This window comes from Heliconius melpomene, chromosome 20 (assembly GCF_056956725.1).
Source record: "Heliconius melpomene rosina isolate 202511_hmr_F chromosome 20, ASM5695672v1, whole genome shotgun sequence".
NCBI classification, from domain to species: Eukaryota; Metazoa; Arthropoda; class Insecta; order Lepidoptera; family Nymphalidae; genus Heliconius; species Heliconius melpomene.
Window position 1 is genome coordinate 6,488,057 of NC_140408.1, and position 19,848 is coordinate 6,507,904.

General features: G+C 31.5%; 1 protein-coding gene across 5 annotated transcripts in view; it reads right to left on the minus strand.

The window, feature by feature from the left end:
- Positions 1 to 239: 239 nt before the first annotated feature.
- Positions 240 to 19,848, minus strand: part of LOC146527772 (voltage-gated delayed rectifier potassium channel KCNH8-like) — a 48,843-nt gene continuing 29,234 nt past the window's right edge. The window contains exons 3-16 of one of the 5 annotated variants that reach the window (XM_085205192.1): positions 14,195 to 14,425; positions 11,157 to 11,294; positions 8,965 to 9,107; positions 8,602 to 8,836; positions 8,348 to 8,511; positions 7,731 to 7,947; positions 6,367 to 6,546; positions 5,467 to 5,666; positions 4,891 to 5,140; positions 4,696 to 4,811; positions 3,922 to 4,202; positions 3,632 to 3,833; positions 3,159 to 3,305; positions 240 to 2,980 (exon numbers count right to left, since the gene is read on the minus strand). In XM_085205192.1, coding sequence (XP_085061318.1) covers positions 2,510 to 2,980; positions 3,159 to 3,305; positions 3,632 to 3,833; positions 3,922 to 4,202; positions 4,696 to 4,811; positions 4,891 to 5,140; positions 5,467 to 5,666; positions 6,367 to 6,546; positions 7,731 to 7,947; positions 8,348 to 8,511; positions 8,602 to 8,836; positions 8,965 to 9,107; positions 11,157 to 11,294; positions 14,195 to 14,425 — 2,975 coding nt within the window. In that variant the 3' untranslated portion in view covers positions 240 to 2,509. Of the gene's footprint in view, positions 2,981 to 3,158; positions 3,306 to 3,631; positions 3,834 to 3,921; positions 4,203 to 4,695; positions 4,812 to 4,890; positions 5,141 to 5,466; positions 5,667 to 6,366; positions 6,547 to 7,730; positions 7,948 to 8,347; positions 8,512 to 8,601; positions 8,837 to 8,964; positions 9,222 to 11,156; positions 11,295 to 14,194; positions 14,426 to 19,848 lie in introns of all 5 variants that reach the window. The other 4 variants (XM_085205191.1, XM_085205190.1, XM_085205189.1 and 1 more) reach the window with 4 other exon arrangements.

Here is a 19,848-nt window from a genome sequence, read left to right on the forward strand (position 1 = left end):
CTTCCCTCTGGTGTCGAGACAAAGTGTTTTAACACTAGGTTCCGTCTGCCTACCTTTCTGTGTGCGAGATACAGCGTGAAGCTGATTAAAAAAGAATTCTTATTTGGTAGTACGAAATAAGAAATTTAAGTTTGTTTTATTCAGAAATTGAAAGATGTGTTTCAGAAAATTATTCTATATTTAGATATATTCTTATTTTTTTAGTAAGTTGACTAGGAATATACAAATAAAACAACAAATTACATTTATTTCCAACATCAAATTGTCTTTATTTAACGTTATGAATCTAATTTTGTACTACAAGAAAAAGATCAATATTAACATCTATGTACAAAAAATATTTTTAGAAAGTACACATACATAATGTGCGTCTCTACTGATTTTAAGACAATGATAAAAATTCAAGAATTATTATGTAAATAAATAAGAATTTAGGCACTGCACATGTAATTTTTCCTTATATCACATTCATAGATCTCTATTAAGAGTAATTCATTTATTCTAGTAAGCGTCACCGTACTTTTATTAAGAATTATTATCATAACTTTCACTTTTATCCTTCTCGAGAGATACACATGCAATATTTCTTAACAATCTACAATGAAATGAATTCAATAGACATATGGATAGACCATTTCAAAATCAAATTGTACTACAGTGTTGGAAATGAGAGAAGGCTTATTTACTTGAGTGAGTTACCCGTTTCTTTCATATCTTGATGTAGATTTTGTTACTCCCTTTGTATATTACCTCTGTAACGCTTTATGCCTTTTGTTCGTTCGTAATAACAAGTTAATAAATACAGATATTTCTTTCTATTTTCATTTCTTATTGAAAATATTTCTAAATATACATAATTACATATGTAACAAGATATTCTTTTGTTATTACTTTAAGCAATTTTCATACATCTCTATATATCTATACGTAAACTTAACTAAATAACATTTACTTACCACTGGAATAAATTTAATTAATTATTTGCAAAATACAAATTAAATATAACAATATAAACTTATATATATATTTTTTTAGTTAATATGATTAAATAAGCACGCGTTTGTTAATTTCAAATTAGTTGAAAGTGACATTTCATATTTGAGATCATAATCATTACATTTTTTTACTATTAGATACAGATGCCATAAATAGGTATTAATTTTTTACGCCATCTCTTTGTTGGTTAATATAAGCTTCATACAGAAATCCAAATTACATACTTTTCTTCCCGGACCCCGGAATTCATACGTAGACTTACGTCAGTTAAGGTAGATATTTAAAATGATATAATTATTTATGTACGTTCAAATTGTTATATAAATGTTATACCTAATCGAATAAGAATCGATCGGCTCATCCTAAAAAAGAATGACTAGTCTAAAAATATTCTTTATTAAGAAAAAATAACAAATTTGGCAAGTTCATACCAATAAAAATGGTCATACGTCGAAGGATTCTAGAGTACCTAATTACAATAAAAGACTTGAAATATAACATTGTTTTCAGTTCTTACATAAAAAAAATTTATCAGTATTAGCAAATGGTAATAGCAATCTATTTTGTCTAATCAAAAATAATTTATAATAATAGATAGAGTACGTGGGTACTGGGTAAGATCACTAATGGGTAAAGACCGGAAAATTATGGATAATTTTTAATGCTGGTCATACTCATCGTTCGGCATAAAATGGCGCCGCATTCAGTCGAAATTTAACGCTTTTAACTTATTAATGATTTTATTCTTATCTTATGTTGTAATATTTTTTAATTAAAGATTATCCTCATCTTCATGTTTGGTTTATATGCTTTAGGACTAAACGCGGACTTAAATTAGATGGCTAGGTAGTGAGAGAATTACATAATTATTTGATAATAAATATTTGTTTTTTTGCATAAATAGATATTTAAATAATTTGACATATTTGTCAGGCCAGTCGTGGCGCAGGGTCACAGGCGTGTGACTGTAACGAGGCAAAGCGCAGCGTTGAGTTACGCCACTCAACATGCAAAGTCCCTAGAATTCAGCGGAAAGTGGGGAGCAAAGTGTCTTATCACACACTGTGTAGCAGGGTAAGCAGACCTCAGATTTGGCACATTCATCATTCATAATATTATGAATTTGAATTCAAATTTGAAATTTAATATCTATACAAAGTATACTTAATGTAAAAATATTTTCAATTCTTTATTCCACTCGAAGAATTATATTTTAGGAATCGATATGAGTAATCTATAAACAATTAACATAAAAATAAAAATATTTTTATACAAGTTAATTGGCACTAAATATGCACGCAAATATCTCTGTATATAGTCTCTCCATAACAATGACTAGATAAAAGACTAATTCATATTAATCTTACTAAAAATATATAAAAACACTTTGATATGTACAAATTATAATTAGGCGTACGATGTTAGGATAAAAGATAGTGGTTAATTTTAGTTTTGACAAATGTAATAAAAACCGTAAAATCCAAAAGTCAGGTTTTCCTAATGACTATATTATTTAACTGTTAATATTGTTTTTGAGACTGTAAGAGCTTGGTTGTGTTTTAGCTGGTAGCAACCTCTCTGTCACTTCACTAAGGTCGCTGGCGGAGTATCTACTTCTTTTTAAATTTGGAAATTTGTCCTTATCTACTAATCTTTTTACTTGTGCTGGTTGCTCGAGTTCCGCGGTGCTCTCATTTGGACTCCTGGCCGGTTCCGCTCTATCACTGGTAGTACTGGACGGTGTTTGGCTTCCGTTTTCAGATTCAATGATTTGTTCCAGTCCGCTAGGCCTTCTGCTTCGAGAGTCGTAGTACTCGACTGTTGGTTGCATAACGGGACCCATGTTCGCCATCGGGTCCAAACCCAATAGAAGCATGACTGTCGCCGGGTGGTCCATTATGTATTGTGTAACGCAGTGAAGGAACGGTTCCGTTTGCGTACACCGGTTTATTTTCGGTCGTTCAGGACTAAGTGGGCGTTCTTGCTGCAGAAAATGCATACATAACATTCAACATTATGAGCACTAAAATAAATTTTACCATATTATAATAGCAGAGTAGCTGGTTATTATGTATATTCGTATTAATATTGGAGAAAATTGGATGACCTAGTTTAACTACGTAATACTAAACAACATGTTTGGACGTTAGCAATTAAGTTACCTGATCCCAGCAGAAAACGTCAGGAGGATGGCTACAGCTGCGAGCTAATTGATTAGGAGGAGCATTCCACTGCAGGTTCGGATTCGAATGGGCGGCGTGCCACACTGGCCCGGTCATTTCTTGCAATGCTTGAATAGCATTTCGAACCTAAGAATAATAAAAGCAATCAACTTTAAATAAATTTGTCATATTATTAAATATTAAAAATAGTATATATCTTTAGCTTACATTATAAAATAATATGATAATTTTAGCCGAATTTACGTTTGCGTATAATTTAACGTTCGATAATATACGCTATAATTACGAACTCGAAATTTCGTATAAATTACAATATAAAATCTATTATTAAATGAAACTAGTTTAGGCAGAGTCTATCAAATAAATAGTAGAGTAATATTATTTAAAGTCTACATAATTCATATCTAAAGAATAATAAAATAAAACATTTAAAATAATTATAATTGACTTGCCTCCATACTGAGAGCTGCAACATCGTGATGTAAGCTGGATACTTGTGTGTCGAGCCTATCAACAGACGAACGAGTGTTATGCATTTCTAAATTTAGTCCTTCCAAAGAATCGGCTCGCGTAATCTTAGGCGTTGCTACAGAACGCTGTCTTTCAATTCTCTCTCGCAACTCCCTATGCGTGAGACGTTGTTGCCCATCCGATCTAAAAATATAGAAATTATATTTTATTCATAAACTTTTAATAATGTTAATTAAAACAAAATTTTTACACAAGTTGTTTTTTTTATTACCTAAATTTAGCGTGACGTGGACTATTTGATAAAAGGGGCTTTTTCGGGGACAATGCATTTTCTTCTGCTGCATTTTCATCATCTTCAGATATAGAGGGTAATGTCAGTGATGGATGTCCATTCCCATCGGACTCTTGTTCTGCCTCATAGCCCTCTCGTAGGTTGTACGTTAGGTCATGTTGAATATCATGAATAAATTCTTGTTGATATTCAGGATATAAGCGTAATACTTCGAATAATCCCACCATATTTATACATTTTAAATCACAATACGTTAGAGCCTGTTATAATGAAAAAATAATTTAATATAGAAAAGGAAGATTTTTATTGAGATCGAATAATACTTATAAATACATAATATTTATATAGAAACTTCATACTCCTCTAATAACAATTAATTAGCCGACATCAAGGTAATTAATTTGAGAAGTTTTTTCTTGTTTTTACAACTGTGTCAGCGAAAACTTACGTAAATAGTCGTGCTCAATTCTCGATCTATTTAGGGAATTCGGGCATTGTTAGGTGGAAACAAACGTTGGTCTTTGTCTTTCCAGATAAGTACATACATACTAACTAAAAATTTAAACTTGTAACTATTGCGTTCAACCTGGCCCAACTGAATTACGCAGTAAAAATCATTTTAGTATGTGCACTTAAATTCAAATATTTCTTTATATTCATCGAATATGAGATTATGAATGAAATAAATCAACGTAAGTAAGACGAGAATTACAGTAAAGTTTTTAATTGAGTAATTAGTAAAACTCAACTTACCTTTACGTCGCTACTGGATTTAACGACCACGTCGGGATTGTTCGACTGCGATGTGCCAGTTCCATTGTAAGCTTGCAAGTGGGTATTCATATCACAACCCACCAGGTCGCCTTTACCTAGAACGGAGTTTTCGTATGTTACATCCTAATAAAATAAGCTATTTAAATGTTTTTATATAAAAATTTCATTACCTACCAAGTATAGCAACAACCATTTCATTTTGCATGACTTCCATGGAACCATTGCAAATGTAATATATGTAGGTGAGAGCGTCTCCTTTGTGTACAAGAAACTCTCCTGGAGCGCAGAAATTATTACGAATATGCAGCGATAGTAGTTTCAGGCAACCTTGCGACGCTGCCTCGAATATCGGTAGCGATAATATCTCCCGGTGCAAATGTAACGAAACGTCCCCTCTCAGCTCCTCAGGGAATTCTTTGAGAGTCTACAATGATATAAAGCATCTCAATATCGATAATAATCCATAATACGACTTGAGAATAGCTTATAAAAATGTAAAGCGACAAATATTTACGGTAATTAAAAAGTTTAGCTATGAAAGATTTCGTTCGTCAGTTTGTGTATATAGGTAAATGTATATAGTATAGTAAAAAAAAACTAGTCAAGGTGTAAAATTCGACAGAATATAATTTGATAGATAAAATAAAAAAAATCTTTCTTATTTGTGGATTAACACTTTAAAAATGTCACTAATTCACTTATACATTTCTGAAATATTGTAACTAAAAATATATACATATAGGATCAAACCTCATGTATATCGATCCCATGATTGAGCGACCACATTGTTTGAAAGTAATCTTGCATACGTTGTTTGAGCTCCTTCGGAACTTGGTTGAGGGTCAGGAAGTCCTTGAGATCTCTCCACTTGGTTTGATACATTGAACGGCGGGAGTACATTCTTTGTATGATTGCTGTTACATTTCCAAAAACCACGGCGTGCATTAACGCTGCAAGTTTAAAAATAGTTTTTCCTTTAAAATATACAACGAACTTAATTTGTAGAGAATAGTGACTGTAAACGCGACAGGTTGTGGTGTTCGATTTCCACTCCAGACGTGGGCGGAAAGTTTGAAACGGAAGTGTCTTCATGGCAACGGAGAGTATTGACACTATATTCAGGGAACCTTGGAATATAGTGTCAATTGCCTAATGCCTACCTTTCTATGTGCGGGATACACTGTGAAGTTAAATAACACGAAATTCACTGTTTTACATTTTTTACCCCACAAAAAATGGCACGACTCTCAAATTAAGAGAGCAATTAAAATCAAATAGCTCACTGTAACAGCAACGTTAATTTTGACTCGAGCGAAGAATAAAGTTTTTTAATAACAAAAATGAATACCGATACATGTACATATGTATAATATCAGATGTTGTTTTTTGTTTAATATATTGCTGGAATGAAATTCAAAGGTACCTAATTTCATTTGTAGACTAACAGAAATTAAACTAATATATTTTTATTTAAAATCAATGATGTATTATTAAAATTATTATGCGTTAATTTTGATTACTGTTAATCATAACTTTCTTTATAAAAGTGTGGTATTTTTATATTACCACTTATAGATAATAGAGGGGGGGTCAGCAACGTCATGGTTATTAGTATGAAAATTATACATATTGCACTAGGTTACATCTTACCTCCGACCAGCATTGTAAGAATACTGAAAATTTTCTCTGGCAGAGTGTTCGCAGACACGTTCCCAAATCCCACACTAGTAAGAGAAGAACACGTAAAGTAGAGCGCTGTAACGTAGCTTTCACTATGAGAAATATTAACAATTGGCACCTTCAGACGTTCCGCCAAGTTATTTATCCAACCTAAAACAGTATCATACATTTTAAAATTATTCTAGCCGTTAAAAAGCCGCTTAAAGACGCGGACCACTTAAAGTTAATTTCAATTTTTAAGGCCGAATTATAAAAAATCTTTACGTAAATTGTAGTCTATGTGCGATTCAGATGTAGAAGCTATATTTCTGTAAAGTTTCATTTAATTCCTTTTAGTAGTTTTTGCGTGAAAGCGGAACGAACATCCATCCTCTCAATGTATAATATTAGTGGGATATCGTATGTTTGCATTTTAGTATTAAAAAGTTCAAATTTAGAGATTATACAAAATATTCCTAAACGTATAATGTGTTAATATATTTGTACCTAACTATATAATTTTAATAAAAATACTAAGATTACAATTTCAAACATATTAGACACCTTGCATAAAAAATATCATCATCAATTCTTTATCTATTATGTGTTATTTTCAGGAAGACTGTTGACTCCTTCATTTGGTTGGCACAGCTATTGATCCATCTCGAAGCGATTGGTTTTGGCTCTATTGATTTGACTACGCTTACTTAAGCATTTCATGAGATTCATTCTAAATCAATAAGTCAATTTAAAAGACATTTGGGTATCTTTGCTCCTGTCGCCAATCGGTTTTAGATTTCTTCAGATATTTTATTTAAACTATTGTATTTTTATATTATTGTTACTTTTATAGCTTTATATAAGTTAAGGCCACGTAAATAAATATAAGAAATGGCGCAATCCTTTTGTTCTATACGTTTTTATAAAGCTATTTCAGTTAAAGTGGTAGAGTACTTCATAATAGTAAATGTCAAGCTGTGTTAAAGTGCGTTTACTCGTATACAACACTAAACAAGTAAGACAACAATGTTTTTCTTGCAGCATTTCAGTAGTGAGTGCATTTTTCTTTATACAATGAATATTATGTTAAACTTCTTTATTTCTTTTGTCATTTTAAAATATGTACGATAATGATAATATATTAAAGTTGTACAAAAATATATATGTATTTGACATTTTCTACGTTTTATTCTACACTTTAAAATTTATTTATAAAACTATTAACCTAGCGGGATTTGAACCTGCGCCTCTTAGACATCAACCAAACGTGGTTACATCTTATACATTTTCTAAATAAGTAATATTTCTACATTAGTACCTAACATAAAATTTAATAAACAGTAAATTAAGCTTACCTAAATCCCAGCTTTCATTTCTATGGTATTGTATTTCCTTTTCCGCTATTATGAACCATATACAGGCTAGCCAATGCGCTACGAGACTAAACGACAACATCAAAAGGGTAAGTATTAGTGCGGAGTATTGTGAATATCGGTCCATCTTTTGCAGTAAACGAGCAAGGCGTAACAACCGAGTTAGTTTAACGAGGTGAACATTTCCATGCGTCGATTCCTATATGAAGAACGAAGAAAATGTCTATTTGAATTTGTTATTTTATATTATAACGTATAATATTAAAATACTAGTTAAAGAAGCTAGCTAGACGTACTAATTTAATTTTCTTTAGTTATGGCGCAGGGGCACAAGCGATTGACTGTAAGCCCAACAGGTTGTGGGTTTGATTGCTACTCGAGGAAATTATATATTTAATATATTCATTTCTTCGCCCTGGTAAAGAGTCAAAGCGCGGCGTTAAATTCCACCACTTAACACGCAAACAGTACATGGCACACACATTAGGCCCCCTCTGCCTACCCTGCTACATACGGAATACAGGGTGAAGCTGCAAAAAATAATAATTTAATTATTTGTGAGGTAAAATTCAGTATTTAATTATATTAAGGCAACTCACCGCCCCGCTGTACACATCTGACGCATAAAGTAGGTCAAATGGAAGCGCGGCCAGCAGATCCACGACAAACCATGTTCGGATGTAATTAAGAGCTATTGCTTTAGAATCCGATACCACTTCCCCCTTTTTACTTACGAACGTCGTTCGGAAGTTAAGTACTATATCTAGAAAAAAAAAACAATTAAACTAATTACATGGCAAAAGATGTTTTGGTAACTAAGAAGTATTGGTAAGTTATTTTTTACGCGACTTACCTACAATAAATAACGCTTCTACAACGACGTCGCTTGTAACGCTAATTCTTGGGTGACCTTCGTCAACGAAACTAGCATTGTATGGCACCACTACAGCCACGTAAAATGTGGCTATAAGAATAAGCCAGTCCCAGAAGGTTTTAAAAACACCATAATGTGAAATAATAAATCTTGACTTCTTTATAGCTGATGTTTTGTATTCAGGCAGCGGAGGATCGGACGAGTGTAATAGGTTCTAAAATGACAAATGTATTGTAATTATGCGCAATTAGGCCAAATTTAAGCATTGTGACATTAACATATAACAAGTTGTTACGTCAGGGACTCCTAAATTAATTTATTCATCCCCACTAATGTGATTACCTTACTAACATTGTTGAGTTTAAGTTTGGTTTTCATTTTATCTGGCTTGTAATGTCCCGAGAGCTGGTATAGTACAGCCCTGGAGCGTCGCCTGCCCATGTTGGCGGGCGAGGGTGCTTCAGGATCCAGATTGCCATTCGGGTCTGGAAGTAGGCAACTAGATTCAGCTCGGAACCGGGCGCCCAAAAGTGCCGCTGCGGGTACAAATGGGGATAACGCTAGAGTGACCACGCCAGCTGACGGCCGCACCGCGGCTCCTGTACGCACAAACCACCCCGTTACTATTAAACTATCTCTACAGCGTTTACATACGCCATGCTTTTACACTTAATGAATTCATAAATAATAATTATTTTTTAATAATAATTTACATTTATTATAGTAGACACCGATTTTAAATACTTTGGATATTTTAAATGTTTTGAATATTACGTGTGCCTTATGAAAATCTTGATGTTTACGTAGCATCTGTTTTTAATGAAAGGCATAGCGTATGTCAGCGCCCAGTATCCATAATCATTATATATCGTTTTACTAATGAAAAAATATACCGTACAAGATTTTCTTCGTATTAAAAGTATTAAGAGATTTTCTAAAGAAGTCGTTCAATGGACATCCGAGGATAAATGTAATGAATATTCATAAAAAGAAATGTGAATGAGCTTCATTGGAAACGAAAATGTGGATATTATTTATTAGAAAAAAATGCTCTTTTACTAGTAAGTAATAGAAAATCTTGTATGTATTCAAAGAAATAGAAAATGAACGAAGGGGCAGCAAATTTAATAGCAAAAAATAAAATATTTATGAACTATCTTTATTTATTATTACTGTTTTTAGCAACTTACAGAGTTCACAATTATTAAAATATGCTGCCGCCTCATTTTACTGCTATAGAAGCACATTTTAAGCAAAATTAAACTACCTTTATGAAAAATTCAAAATAAATTGTTGCTTTTAAAAATAAGTTTGAAATAACGTATACTTTTTTAAAAGTAAAGAAATATTTTATGTAACATTTATTACTAATAATTTTGTAATTAACACTTATTTATATAATTATTCTAACAAAATTGGTTTGAATATTTAATTAAAATACATTAAGAATGGGCGAAATGGAAATTGCTCACTAATACTTATAAGGAAACCTGCAAAACTAAAATGAAATATATAAAAAAAATCATGCAGAAAAAAAATCTCTACATTATTACTGATTTATGTAAAAAGTACAGTTTTCTTAGTTAATATAGTACATTGTTTTTAACTGATTTGTGTAAGGAAAAGAAAGAAAGGGTGAGATGAAGAAATATAGTGAGTGAGTAAGTTTTAAATGTGATGCCAAGTTGCCAAGAAGTATTGAGAATAAAATGTATAAAGCAAAAAAATGCTAATTGACATTGAGATGTGTGCTGAATCAATTTGATAAAAATTAAAGTACTACTACCTTAAATTATAACTATTACAAAAAAAACCATATAATATAATACTACAGGTTGGTTGTAACACAATATCTGCACATAATATCTAACTTATTAAGATTATTAGGAAAATTTAGAGACAGTCTACAAGAAGTTTTTCTATCTTATTAAAAACGACTATACTTAACTTTATAATTTTTATTTAAAAGTAGGTATGTCATTTTAAAAGGAAATATTTTTAAATTTCGAATAATGATATTTATATTACTTACTTTGAAACAACGCTGCAAAATATATGAAGTATTAAATTGTATGGCGTTGATTAAATAGTGTATTGACTGAAGTGGAAATATGTTTTCATCTATAAAAGGTAATTTTACCTACCTACAAATATATACTACGACATATTTCTAACAAAACCACTACAAACTACTCAGTTTATACTCGTACATACTAATAAAATTGTAAATACTACTTGGAATCATAACCATAATAAGAAACATTGAATAGGTGATTCTAGAACATTCCAGAAAACACTGTAAACAGACTTTACCGTGCCATGATGCGCGTAACTCGCTACCACGAACTGGGGTCTATGGGAGCTATATGGTGAACCTATGGTACTAGAGCATATAGCTCAGTACACGTTATTACAATTATAATAATGATAAAAATTGTTGAATAAAGAGAATGAATGGCCTCAAAGGAGAGGTGTAAAGAGTTTTTTTTATTTATTTTACATTTATTTTAGTATTGCCTTTAAGAATCACTTACCGCTGTCGAACTCCTCATTAGTGTTCATGGCGGCCATCTTGGTGTTGGTGATATCCTTGAACGAAGCGAGAAACAAAACCACTTCTCGTTTTTCATTTTTAATTGGGACGATATCGAGCAAACACCAAAACGGAGTGCCTGTTAAAAAAATGATTTAAATTACATATATTATGTAAATCAGCTTCACGCTGTATCCCGCACACAGCGGGGTAAGCAGAGGGAGCCTAGTGTCGAAATATTCCGTTCACCATTTTCCACCGCATTCTGGAGGCATTGTGTGTTGAGTGATAGAACTTAAAGCCGCCCTGTGCCTCGACACCAGAGTGAAGAAATGAAAATATAAATTTAATTAAATAACTCATTTCCTCGAGTGGGGATCGAACCCACAACCAGTCGCTTGTACAGTCATTCATTTGCGCCACGACTGGCCTCAATAAAATATTACACTCAAAAATATGTATCAAATAGCAATAGAGTTTATACTATATCTACATCAGCGTATACCAATATCTAGATTGATTGAGCCGACTTGAAAGCACTGTTAATGAATAAGCTTTATCTGCACACATTTTATTTAGGGGTACCTTTATGTAATTGTTCGTAGTATAATATATATTTTTTTTATTATAATAATGAATTAATTATTTCTTTGGATAATAAAAGTATAATATATTGCATTTATTGGAAGTTATAAGTGAGTGACTGTAAACGCGACTGGTAGTGGGTTCGATCTCCACTTGAGGAATTGAAATATTTAATATTTTCATATCATCGATCTGGTGTCTGGTGTCCCCAGAATTCAACGGGAAAATGGAGAACAGAGTATCTTAATACTATGCCTACCCCGCTGTGTGCGGGATACAGCGTGAAGCTGAGTAAGTGCAGCAGAATAAGTTGAGCAAGTGAATAAATTGAGCAATTAGATAAGTGCAGCAGAATAACTTTTGCAGCAGTAACAAAAGCTGGGGCTAATACCAGGTAGAAGAAGATACTTAGTGAGATACTTTTACATACTACATTTTATAACATATTAACAATAATAACCCACATGTTACTAATAAATAAACCCCATTCTATAGTCTTAATTTAATTTCCTAGGGGGCCCATATCTGGACAATTATTTACTTATGTTTAGTTACTCAGAGGTCAAAGAGCAATTCCCAATACATTATATTAAAAAAATATTCTAGGAGAGCTTTAAAAAAAGCGTTATAATATTAATATAATAAAAAAAATAATAATTTCATTAATATTTCTACGATGTTCCATAAAAGTCCAGCCAGCTCGGTGAACGTATTGTGACAACAGACGACTAAATAGATCGGCACTTGAAGCAATTTAATTTTGTTTAATGGTATCGTAAACCCTATATTGGTTTTGGTTTACGATTGCGGTTTGAACGACTTACTGCAAAATTTTAAAAGCAATCCCTGATGAATATATTGTAGAGCTTCTTATTCGTCAAATATGTAATTATTACGTAGCTAGTAAGCCCGTGCGGCTACGCCCGCTTGAACTATACAAATGTTTATTTAAGTGTATTTAAGAAAAACTAACCTAAGTTTTTTAAATTGATATAACTGTTTTATTTATGAACCGATTGTAATAAAATAAACCCTAGATGTTTTCGGGAGCTTGCCAGAATCCAATAGTGAAAACCACATATAAATCAGTTAAGCCGATTCTGAGATTAACGAAAACAAACGCAGAGACAAACAGACAACATTTTTAAAAATCGTTGTTTTGGGTTCTATTACGTTAATAAAGGTTCCCAGTAACATTTTTTTAAAATATCTTTCAAGTACAGACACCGACCCTCTTACGATTTTATTATAAGTACATATAGATTATTATTTTGACTTATTTTTAGCTATTACATAATTCAGAGGCAGCTGATTCTAAGAAACTTTTGTACTTCAGTATTAATATGAGTTTCTGGTAGTACCTTTATATGAATATTATTGGCTATATTTAATTAGCGAGATAGAAGGGTATCTCACCAGGCTATATAATCCTAGGCTATATGCAAGCGGTCGCGTGGTCGTATTTAATTATCGCGACCGAATAGTGCTACGGCCGTAGGCGAATTCAACGTTACATCGAATCTTTAAATAGTATAAAGTCAACATATCTCTATCTCTCCCTACTCTATACCTTTCCATTGCCTATTTGTTATTGTCTTTAAATAAATTACACTGTTGTTATATTAGAAAGTGATTTTTTTATTACAAAAATGTAAATAATTATATTAATCAACATAGTGTAATGTAATTTACTTAATAACACAGATGCCACGAATATTACATTATATAAGTTTTTAACTTGCTTCGGAGGATATTATAAATTTGTTATTTGCAGCTGGAAGTTGATCGGCGACGGATTTTCAAACTTTTCCAATTTCTCTAAATTTCCCATACAAGAGAACTATTGCTGGGGTATTTTTTAATGACTAAATATAAATATTTATGAGATTTCCAATAACTTTTTGTTTTATTTTTTTAAAGTTTTAATTATTGGTATAATATAATATAATTGTAAAGAGTTCAATTCCGTATATTAAATATAAACAAAAAGAACTCTATCACAAATTTTTATGTGTCTGTCTATTATCCACCTTTCACGCAAAAACTACTGGGCAGATTTTGATCAAACTTTTTGATGACGTTTGTAAATTCAAGATTTGGAATAAAATATACAGGCTCTTTCGGGCCAATCATAAAAATGGATACCCTAATATTTGTATGATTCTGCATTCTTAATGAAGCAATTTGCGTGCTACGTGACAACCTTAAATATGTATACATATATATATGAAAATATCTACACAGTACATACATATATATTACGTACTTTGTTTAAATCAAGTTTCTATATAGAATTTAAAGATAATGTATCGATTCTAACTACTGCTTTCAACTAGGTTACATCTCCAAGCGAATGTTTGCATAAAAGTTTAAGCGCAAATTTAGAACAAATATTTGAAAACTTGCACTCAACCTACGAGTTTCGAGACTATGTAACAAAAACTTGAAACTTACCATTCTTTTTGTAAAATATGAGTTCCAGTTTAAGTTCATGTTTAGAATCCAGGGCAGTGTCTATTTCGTGGCGGTGCTCCTCCCGCGTGTCCGGCCCATGCAGGAACTTACAGGCGCATCCCTTTTGCATGATGTGCGCCCGAGCCCACCCCGTCAGCTCACAGAAGCCATCAGAACAGTACACGATGGGGTAGGCCGGTACTTGCGCGTTGCCCAGGACGAAGTTGCTGTCTGGAGGAATAAGTTTATGAATTAGACATATTTTTTTAAATTCTTTTATATACGGGTAATTCTTTAATATGAAGTTAAAATATTGTTTTCTGTCAAATCTAAATAGTCTTAACGTATTAAATTATATTATAATAGTAAAAAAAATATGTTTCAAAACAGATTTTACACGTTTTGCTCAAAGGGTGCGGATGTAAAAATTATCTAAAAAGTAAGATCATTTTGGTCTTATCTATGAGTAAAGTAATCATCTGTTCATTTCTTCTATATACAGAATTTCAGTATTGTTTGATAATGTAACAATTTTTACAGCAATGTCTACAAATATATTAGAAATTTGTTAAAACAGAAGAGATAAAGAACCAATGTACGTAGCGTGCCAGCACTACATAATTTAATCCAATTATTTCGCTAAATTAATCTAAATACGGATCCTCTAAGCGATATATATGCGTGTTGTTTTAACAGAATATAACGTTAAATTACCAGCTAATTGAATTCCATAACCAAATCTAGCTTTGTTCGTAGATGTTAATGTTCGAGTTACTGTTTGAGGCTTCGAGTAAGTTTAAATTGCCGTCTCACAGGCATATCAACTGATGGAATATATGATGCAGACGAACCCTTCATTGTATATATGCTATTGTTATAATTTTTTTAACACATAATTTAAATGTACCGATATAATTCATTTATTAAAGTAAATGAAATCATTACGCCACCAGAAACATATGACGACCATACCTCAAGTTATTTACTCATTTACTTCCGGTCAAGTGTCAGACGCGCCAACCGAGGGTTCCGTTCCAATTTCAGGATTGCAAGTCGACGGTAATTGCAATTTTGTATGAAATTAATTATAAATATAAATCTGTAATGTTTTTTTCTATGCAATACATATAAATTGATGTTTTTCTTTATTTGTATTCTAAGTTCTCACTTCGTGCTAAATAGTAGTAGTTCATGTATAGATCCACCCAAATCCTATTGGTCTTGATGACGCGACGATTTTCATATAAAATGCAGAAAAAACGATACATAAATGCTCGTGTATCTTTAGATTTTTTCTGTGCTCCGAAGGACTGTAGACCTGAAAGTTTGATATTAATATCTATCTTCGTTGTCCATCTGTCCGTCTGCCAAGACGGACAACAAAGGGTAATAAAGGGTCCTATAAGGGTTCCGTTTTTTCGTTTTGAGATACGGAAACCTATAAATACATATTTGGTTAGGTATGGTGGTGTTAAGGTGAATAATGCTTCTAGCATTTAGATTTTAGATAGCCGATTCCAAAGGTGTCGATGGTTTTTTTTTATATTTATACAACAGATTCCACATTTAATTATATATATATATATATATATATATATATATATATATTTCAGCATTATTAAAAATCCTTTGGAGCTGGATAAAAAATGTAAAAAATTTACAGCGTCTTCTAAGTGAGTTTTAAGTAATCTTATTTATGTTATACGAAGCAGCTATTCTATAATTTTCATATTTTTTTTCATAAGACACTGCAGGTGACATCGTGGCCTTAACGGTAAGTAGACCGTAAAAGCTCTTACAGAAATAGTAGTGCGGCTTTTAAATATCTAAACATGATTAAAATAAACTTTGTACTATTTATAAAAAAATAAATAAATAAACTATTTAAAAGGAATACTATAAAATCATAATGTAAACCAAAAAATAGTTAATGTCATTAAAACCTTTAAGTTACCGCCTTGCAAAACAATATAGATATGAACTAGAACTAATGGGGGTCCAGGCAAGTAGAACTGTGTAATCACTCAGTATTTTCGTTACGGTCGGCTGAACCATCTTCATTTATCAAAAGACCCTTTGAGTTAAAATGCTGAAAGGACCAGGCGAGGCGGTCCGCACAAGTTAGTTTTATCAGCCTGAATAATGTATGTCTCATAGTGCCTAGGTTAAAATAGTTAGCACATATTGTATTATAATTGTGATTCCATTCCGTATATTTCTTTTTATGTTTGAAATAAAGATTTTTTTATTTATTTACTAAAGTAGGAACTTGCTACTTTGATCGTGTTCAGATTTTTTATTAACGATTACCTACCTAATTATATGTATAACATTATTTTCACCAATGTATACGAAATAAAAACAACAATCCCAATATTCTATTAATGTTTTTCACGCTGCATTCCGCCTACAGCAGGACCCCAAGGAGGAACCTAGTGTTAAGACACTCCATTCCCCCATCCTTCCCCATTCCGATGAAGTTTTTGAGGCATATACAATGCCATTGAATAATAATTCATTCCGATTCAGATAGATGCTGGTGAAGAGAATTCAAGCACATTTAAAGTAGAAAAGCTGGATAGCAATACTGTAACTTATATATATGAATTTTTCTTTTGAAAATATGTTCAATGTGTCGAATATATTTTTATTTCATAAAGTAAGCTCATATATAATAACGTTAGCTGCACTACGGGTAGTAAAGGAAATAGTGTAGAAAGTGTTATAAAATACAATCTAAAGAAGTTCACTCGACAACTAGTTTTTTTATTAGTGCAGAAAGAGGAGAAACAAGTGATATTTTATTACATTTTTTCTGTCTACGCCATAATATACAAGAGGTGAAATTAAAGTAATGTAAATGAGATAAAAAAGTAGCTTTAGGTACCTGATGTTGCTTATCATGACCTATTAAAGTTTGAATTTTGAAACAGCTAAGTCGGACTTTCCTACAGATTCTATATAAATAATTGATATTAATTTGAGGTACGGAACTCCAATAACCGAAAAAGAACAAGGAACACACTAGTAACCTACGTACAAATGACGGGTATTGCCAAGTATGTAAAAGACTAGATTATAATTGCAACGAGCGATTACATTTCATATAATAAATAGCCCACAATAGCCCGCATTCGATATTGAAGTAGGTAGTAGTTAAATGGAAATCCAATTAGAGAATGAAATGCATTTGTTTGAAACTACCAAGTTCTATCGGTTAACTGGTATAAACTTACTGTTTTATTTAATATACTTTGATATTCTTAACCACTTATATATCTATCTTATCTTTATTGCACAATATAGAGGGAATATTTATAAAAATAAATCTACTAGAAAATGTTAGTAGGAGAGTACCCTACTCTGATGGGAGGGATGGGGTAACTTTTGATTACTCTTCGTTGCCTTAACCACCCACTGTGTTTTGCTCAGAACTTTCATCTCTATACTTTAGAAATGTATAGCAATTAACTACTATTTCTTAGGTTTAAACACTGCATAATGTATATATGTATATACGAAGCAAGTACTTTAGTAACGTTGCCTTGTATATGTAAAACAATTTCAGCGAAGAGTGCCACTAATTAATTTTAATTAATTATATTAAAATAATTGGAATTTATTTCGCAATAAACGTATAATTTGCTATAGAGTTATGTGATTAATATGTGCCTCATGAACACATGCGTAAATTAAATGAATTATATTTATATTTGATTTTATTTTTTGTCTCCTTCACACAAGCAAAACGTTCTCATCAAGTTACATGGAAATTCTTATACGCTTGGTACAATTTATTAATGTTGTTAGAGCATTTCTGTTTGTGGAAGATTTTTGCAAATTTGCGTTACTTAAAGATAATTGGTTAGAATTATTATAAGGTAATAGAGAAAGTTTTTTATTTAATATTTTAGCACTTTAAGTGTTATTCCACACTTTGGGAAAGAAAAATACCTTTTGTTATAAAGTCATTAAAAATTTGAACGTTGCGGGATTGCTAGCAACTAATAACGTTAAAATTTTTGTACTTTTTCACATATTTTTAGAATATTTTTATTAATGTTTTAAATATAATAAGTGCACAGATCGTGACATACGTATAATATGTAATCTACGTATGTCGGTATGTACCTCTCTGTTTTAAAAATATTATTTAATACATATTTTTTCATGTTATCATAAAAAGTTCTCTCAGTGAAAGACAAAATTAATGAGAGCAGGTGTGTCATGACGAGAGTTCGTTCACCTACAGCGTCCCTTTTACTGAAAGTTGAGCCTATATTCAATCTTATTTCTATACTCAGTAATGAGAGAAATAATATCGTCAGTTCGCCACGAAAAATATTATACTCATTAAAGCAAAACTTACATAAAAATATATTGCTAGGACAGCATTTTTGTGAAAATATATTTCTTTTTTTTTTATTTTATAGGGCCCCTATAACTACTTAATAAATACCTATGCTAAATTGGAAATATACGAGTAAATATTGTGAAAGTCAAATTTAATAATGTTAGTGTTGTAGGTACTAACTTCTCGCACATGATTATGTATGAACATATATTTAAACTTCATTAACAATACGCCGTAGTTAATGAAATTATTTTCAAATTCCAAATATGTTTTTATCCCTTTTAAAATAATAGATATATTTTTTATTTTTTGTTTTTCACAGATTTTCTAAGTACGAATAACTTCTTATTCTTCTGTTTCCTGTCCAAATCTTTTATACTAATTAGTGTAAGATTCTAATTGTAATAGAAAAACTGCATGTCCAAAACTGTTACACTCAAATGAAATCTACTTTTTCATATTAAATTCATTAAATACATAACAAATTAAAATTTTATAATGATTATCCACTTTAAGTTGCTTATTTACTATTTACTAATTTAGTTGAGTTGTTGTCTTTGAACTGTTCAGCAAATATCCCGAACTAATTTTCATTTACAGATCGCGAAGTGCCAGCAAACTATTCGAAAACTTAATTAATAAACATTAACAACTTTAAATTTGATTAAAATATTCTACCAAATATTTGTGGGCCAGTAATATTCAAAATTGAAACCTCTTAAGGAAATATGCTATATGTTATATGAGAAATGAGCGTTACTTTCGTAAATAAGTACCGTATATTTTCAGTTTCTCTACCTACTTCTCACTTGTAAACCATGTCACAGAGAATTCTTCTTTTCAAAGAAATCTCAACGTCTTACGATGATGTGACGGATGTGCACTTTGTACTACAATTTATGTGTACTTCTAATAAAAGTATGTTTTTCATTAGTTTGACGATAAATAATGTATTTCGTTAGTTTTTCAGTGTTTATTTTACTGTTCGAACAAACTTTTTGATGTTCTTTTGAACATCTGCTCCATAAATCTGTACGACAGTTCATGGACTGCAAATTATATTTTCAAAGGGCCGCTTTACACATACCTAATTTAGATCACTAAAATTAGACCAGATCAAAATACAGGGAAATTCTAAGTTAATTGGGTTTGTTTTGTATATAGTTCTGTTATCTATATTTTACTTTCACTTAAAAATGATAGCACAGCAGGTCATATAAAATGCGAGGTATGCGAAGAAAATGCGAGTCGGAATTGCCCACCGAGGCGAGACTTCCGTACCAATTTCAAGATTGTAGGT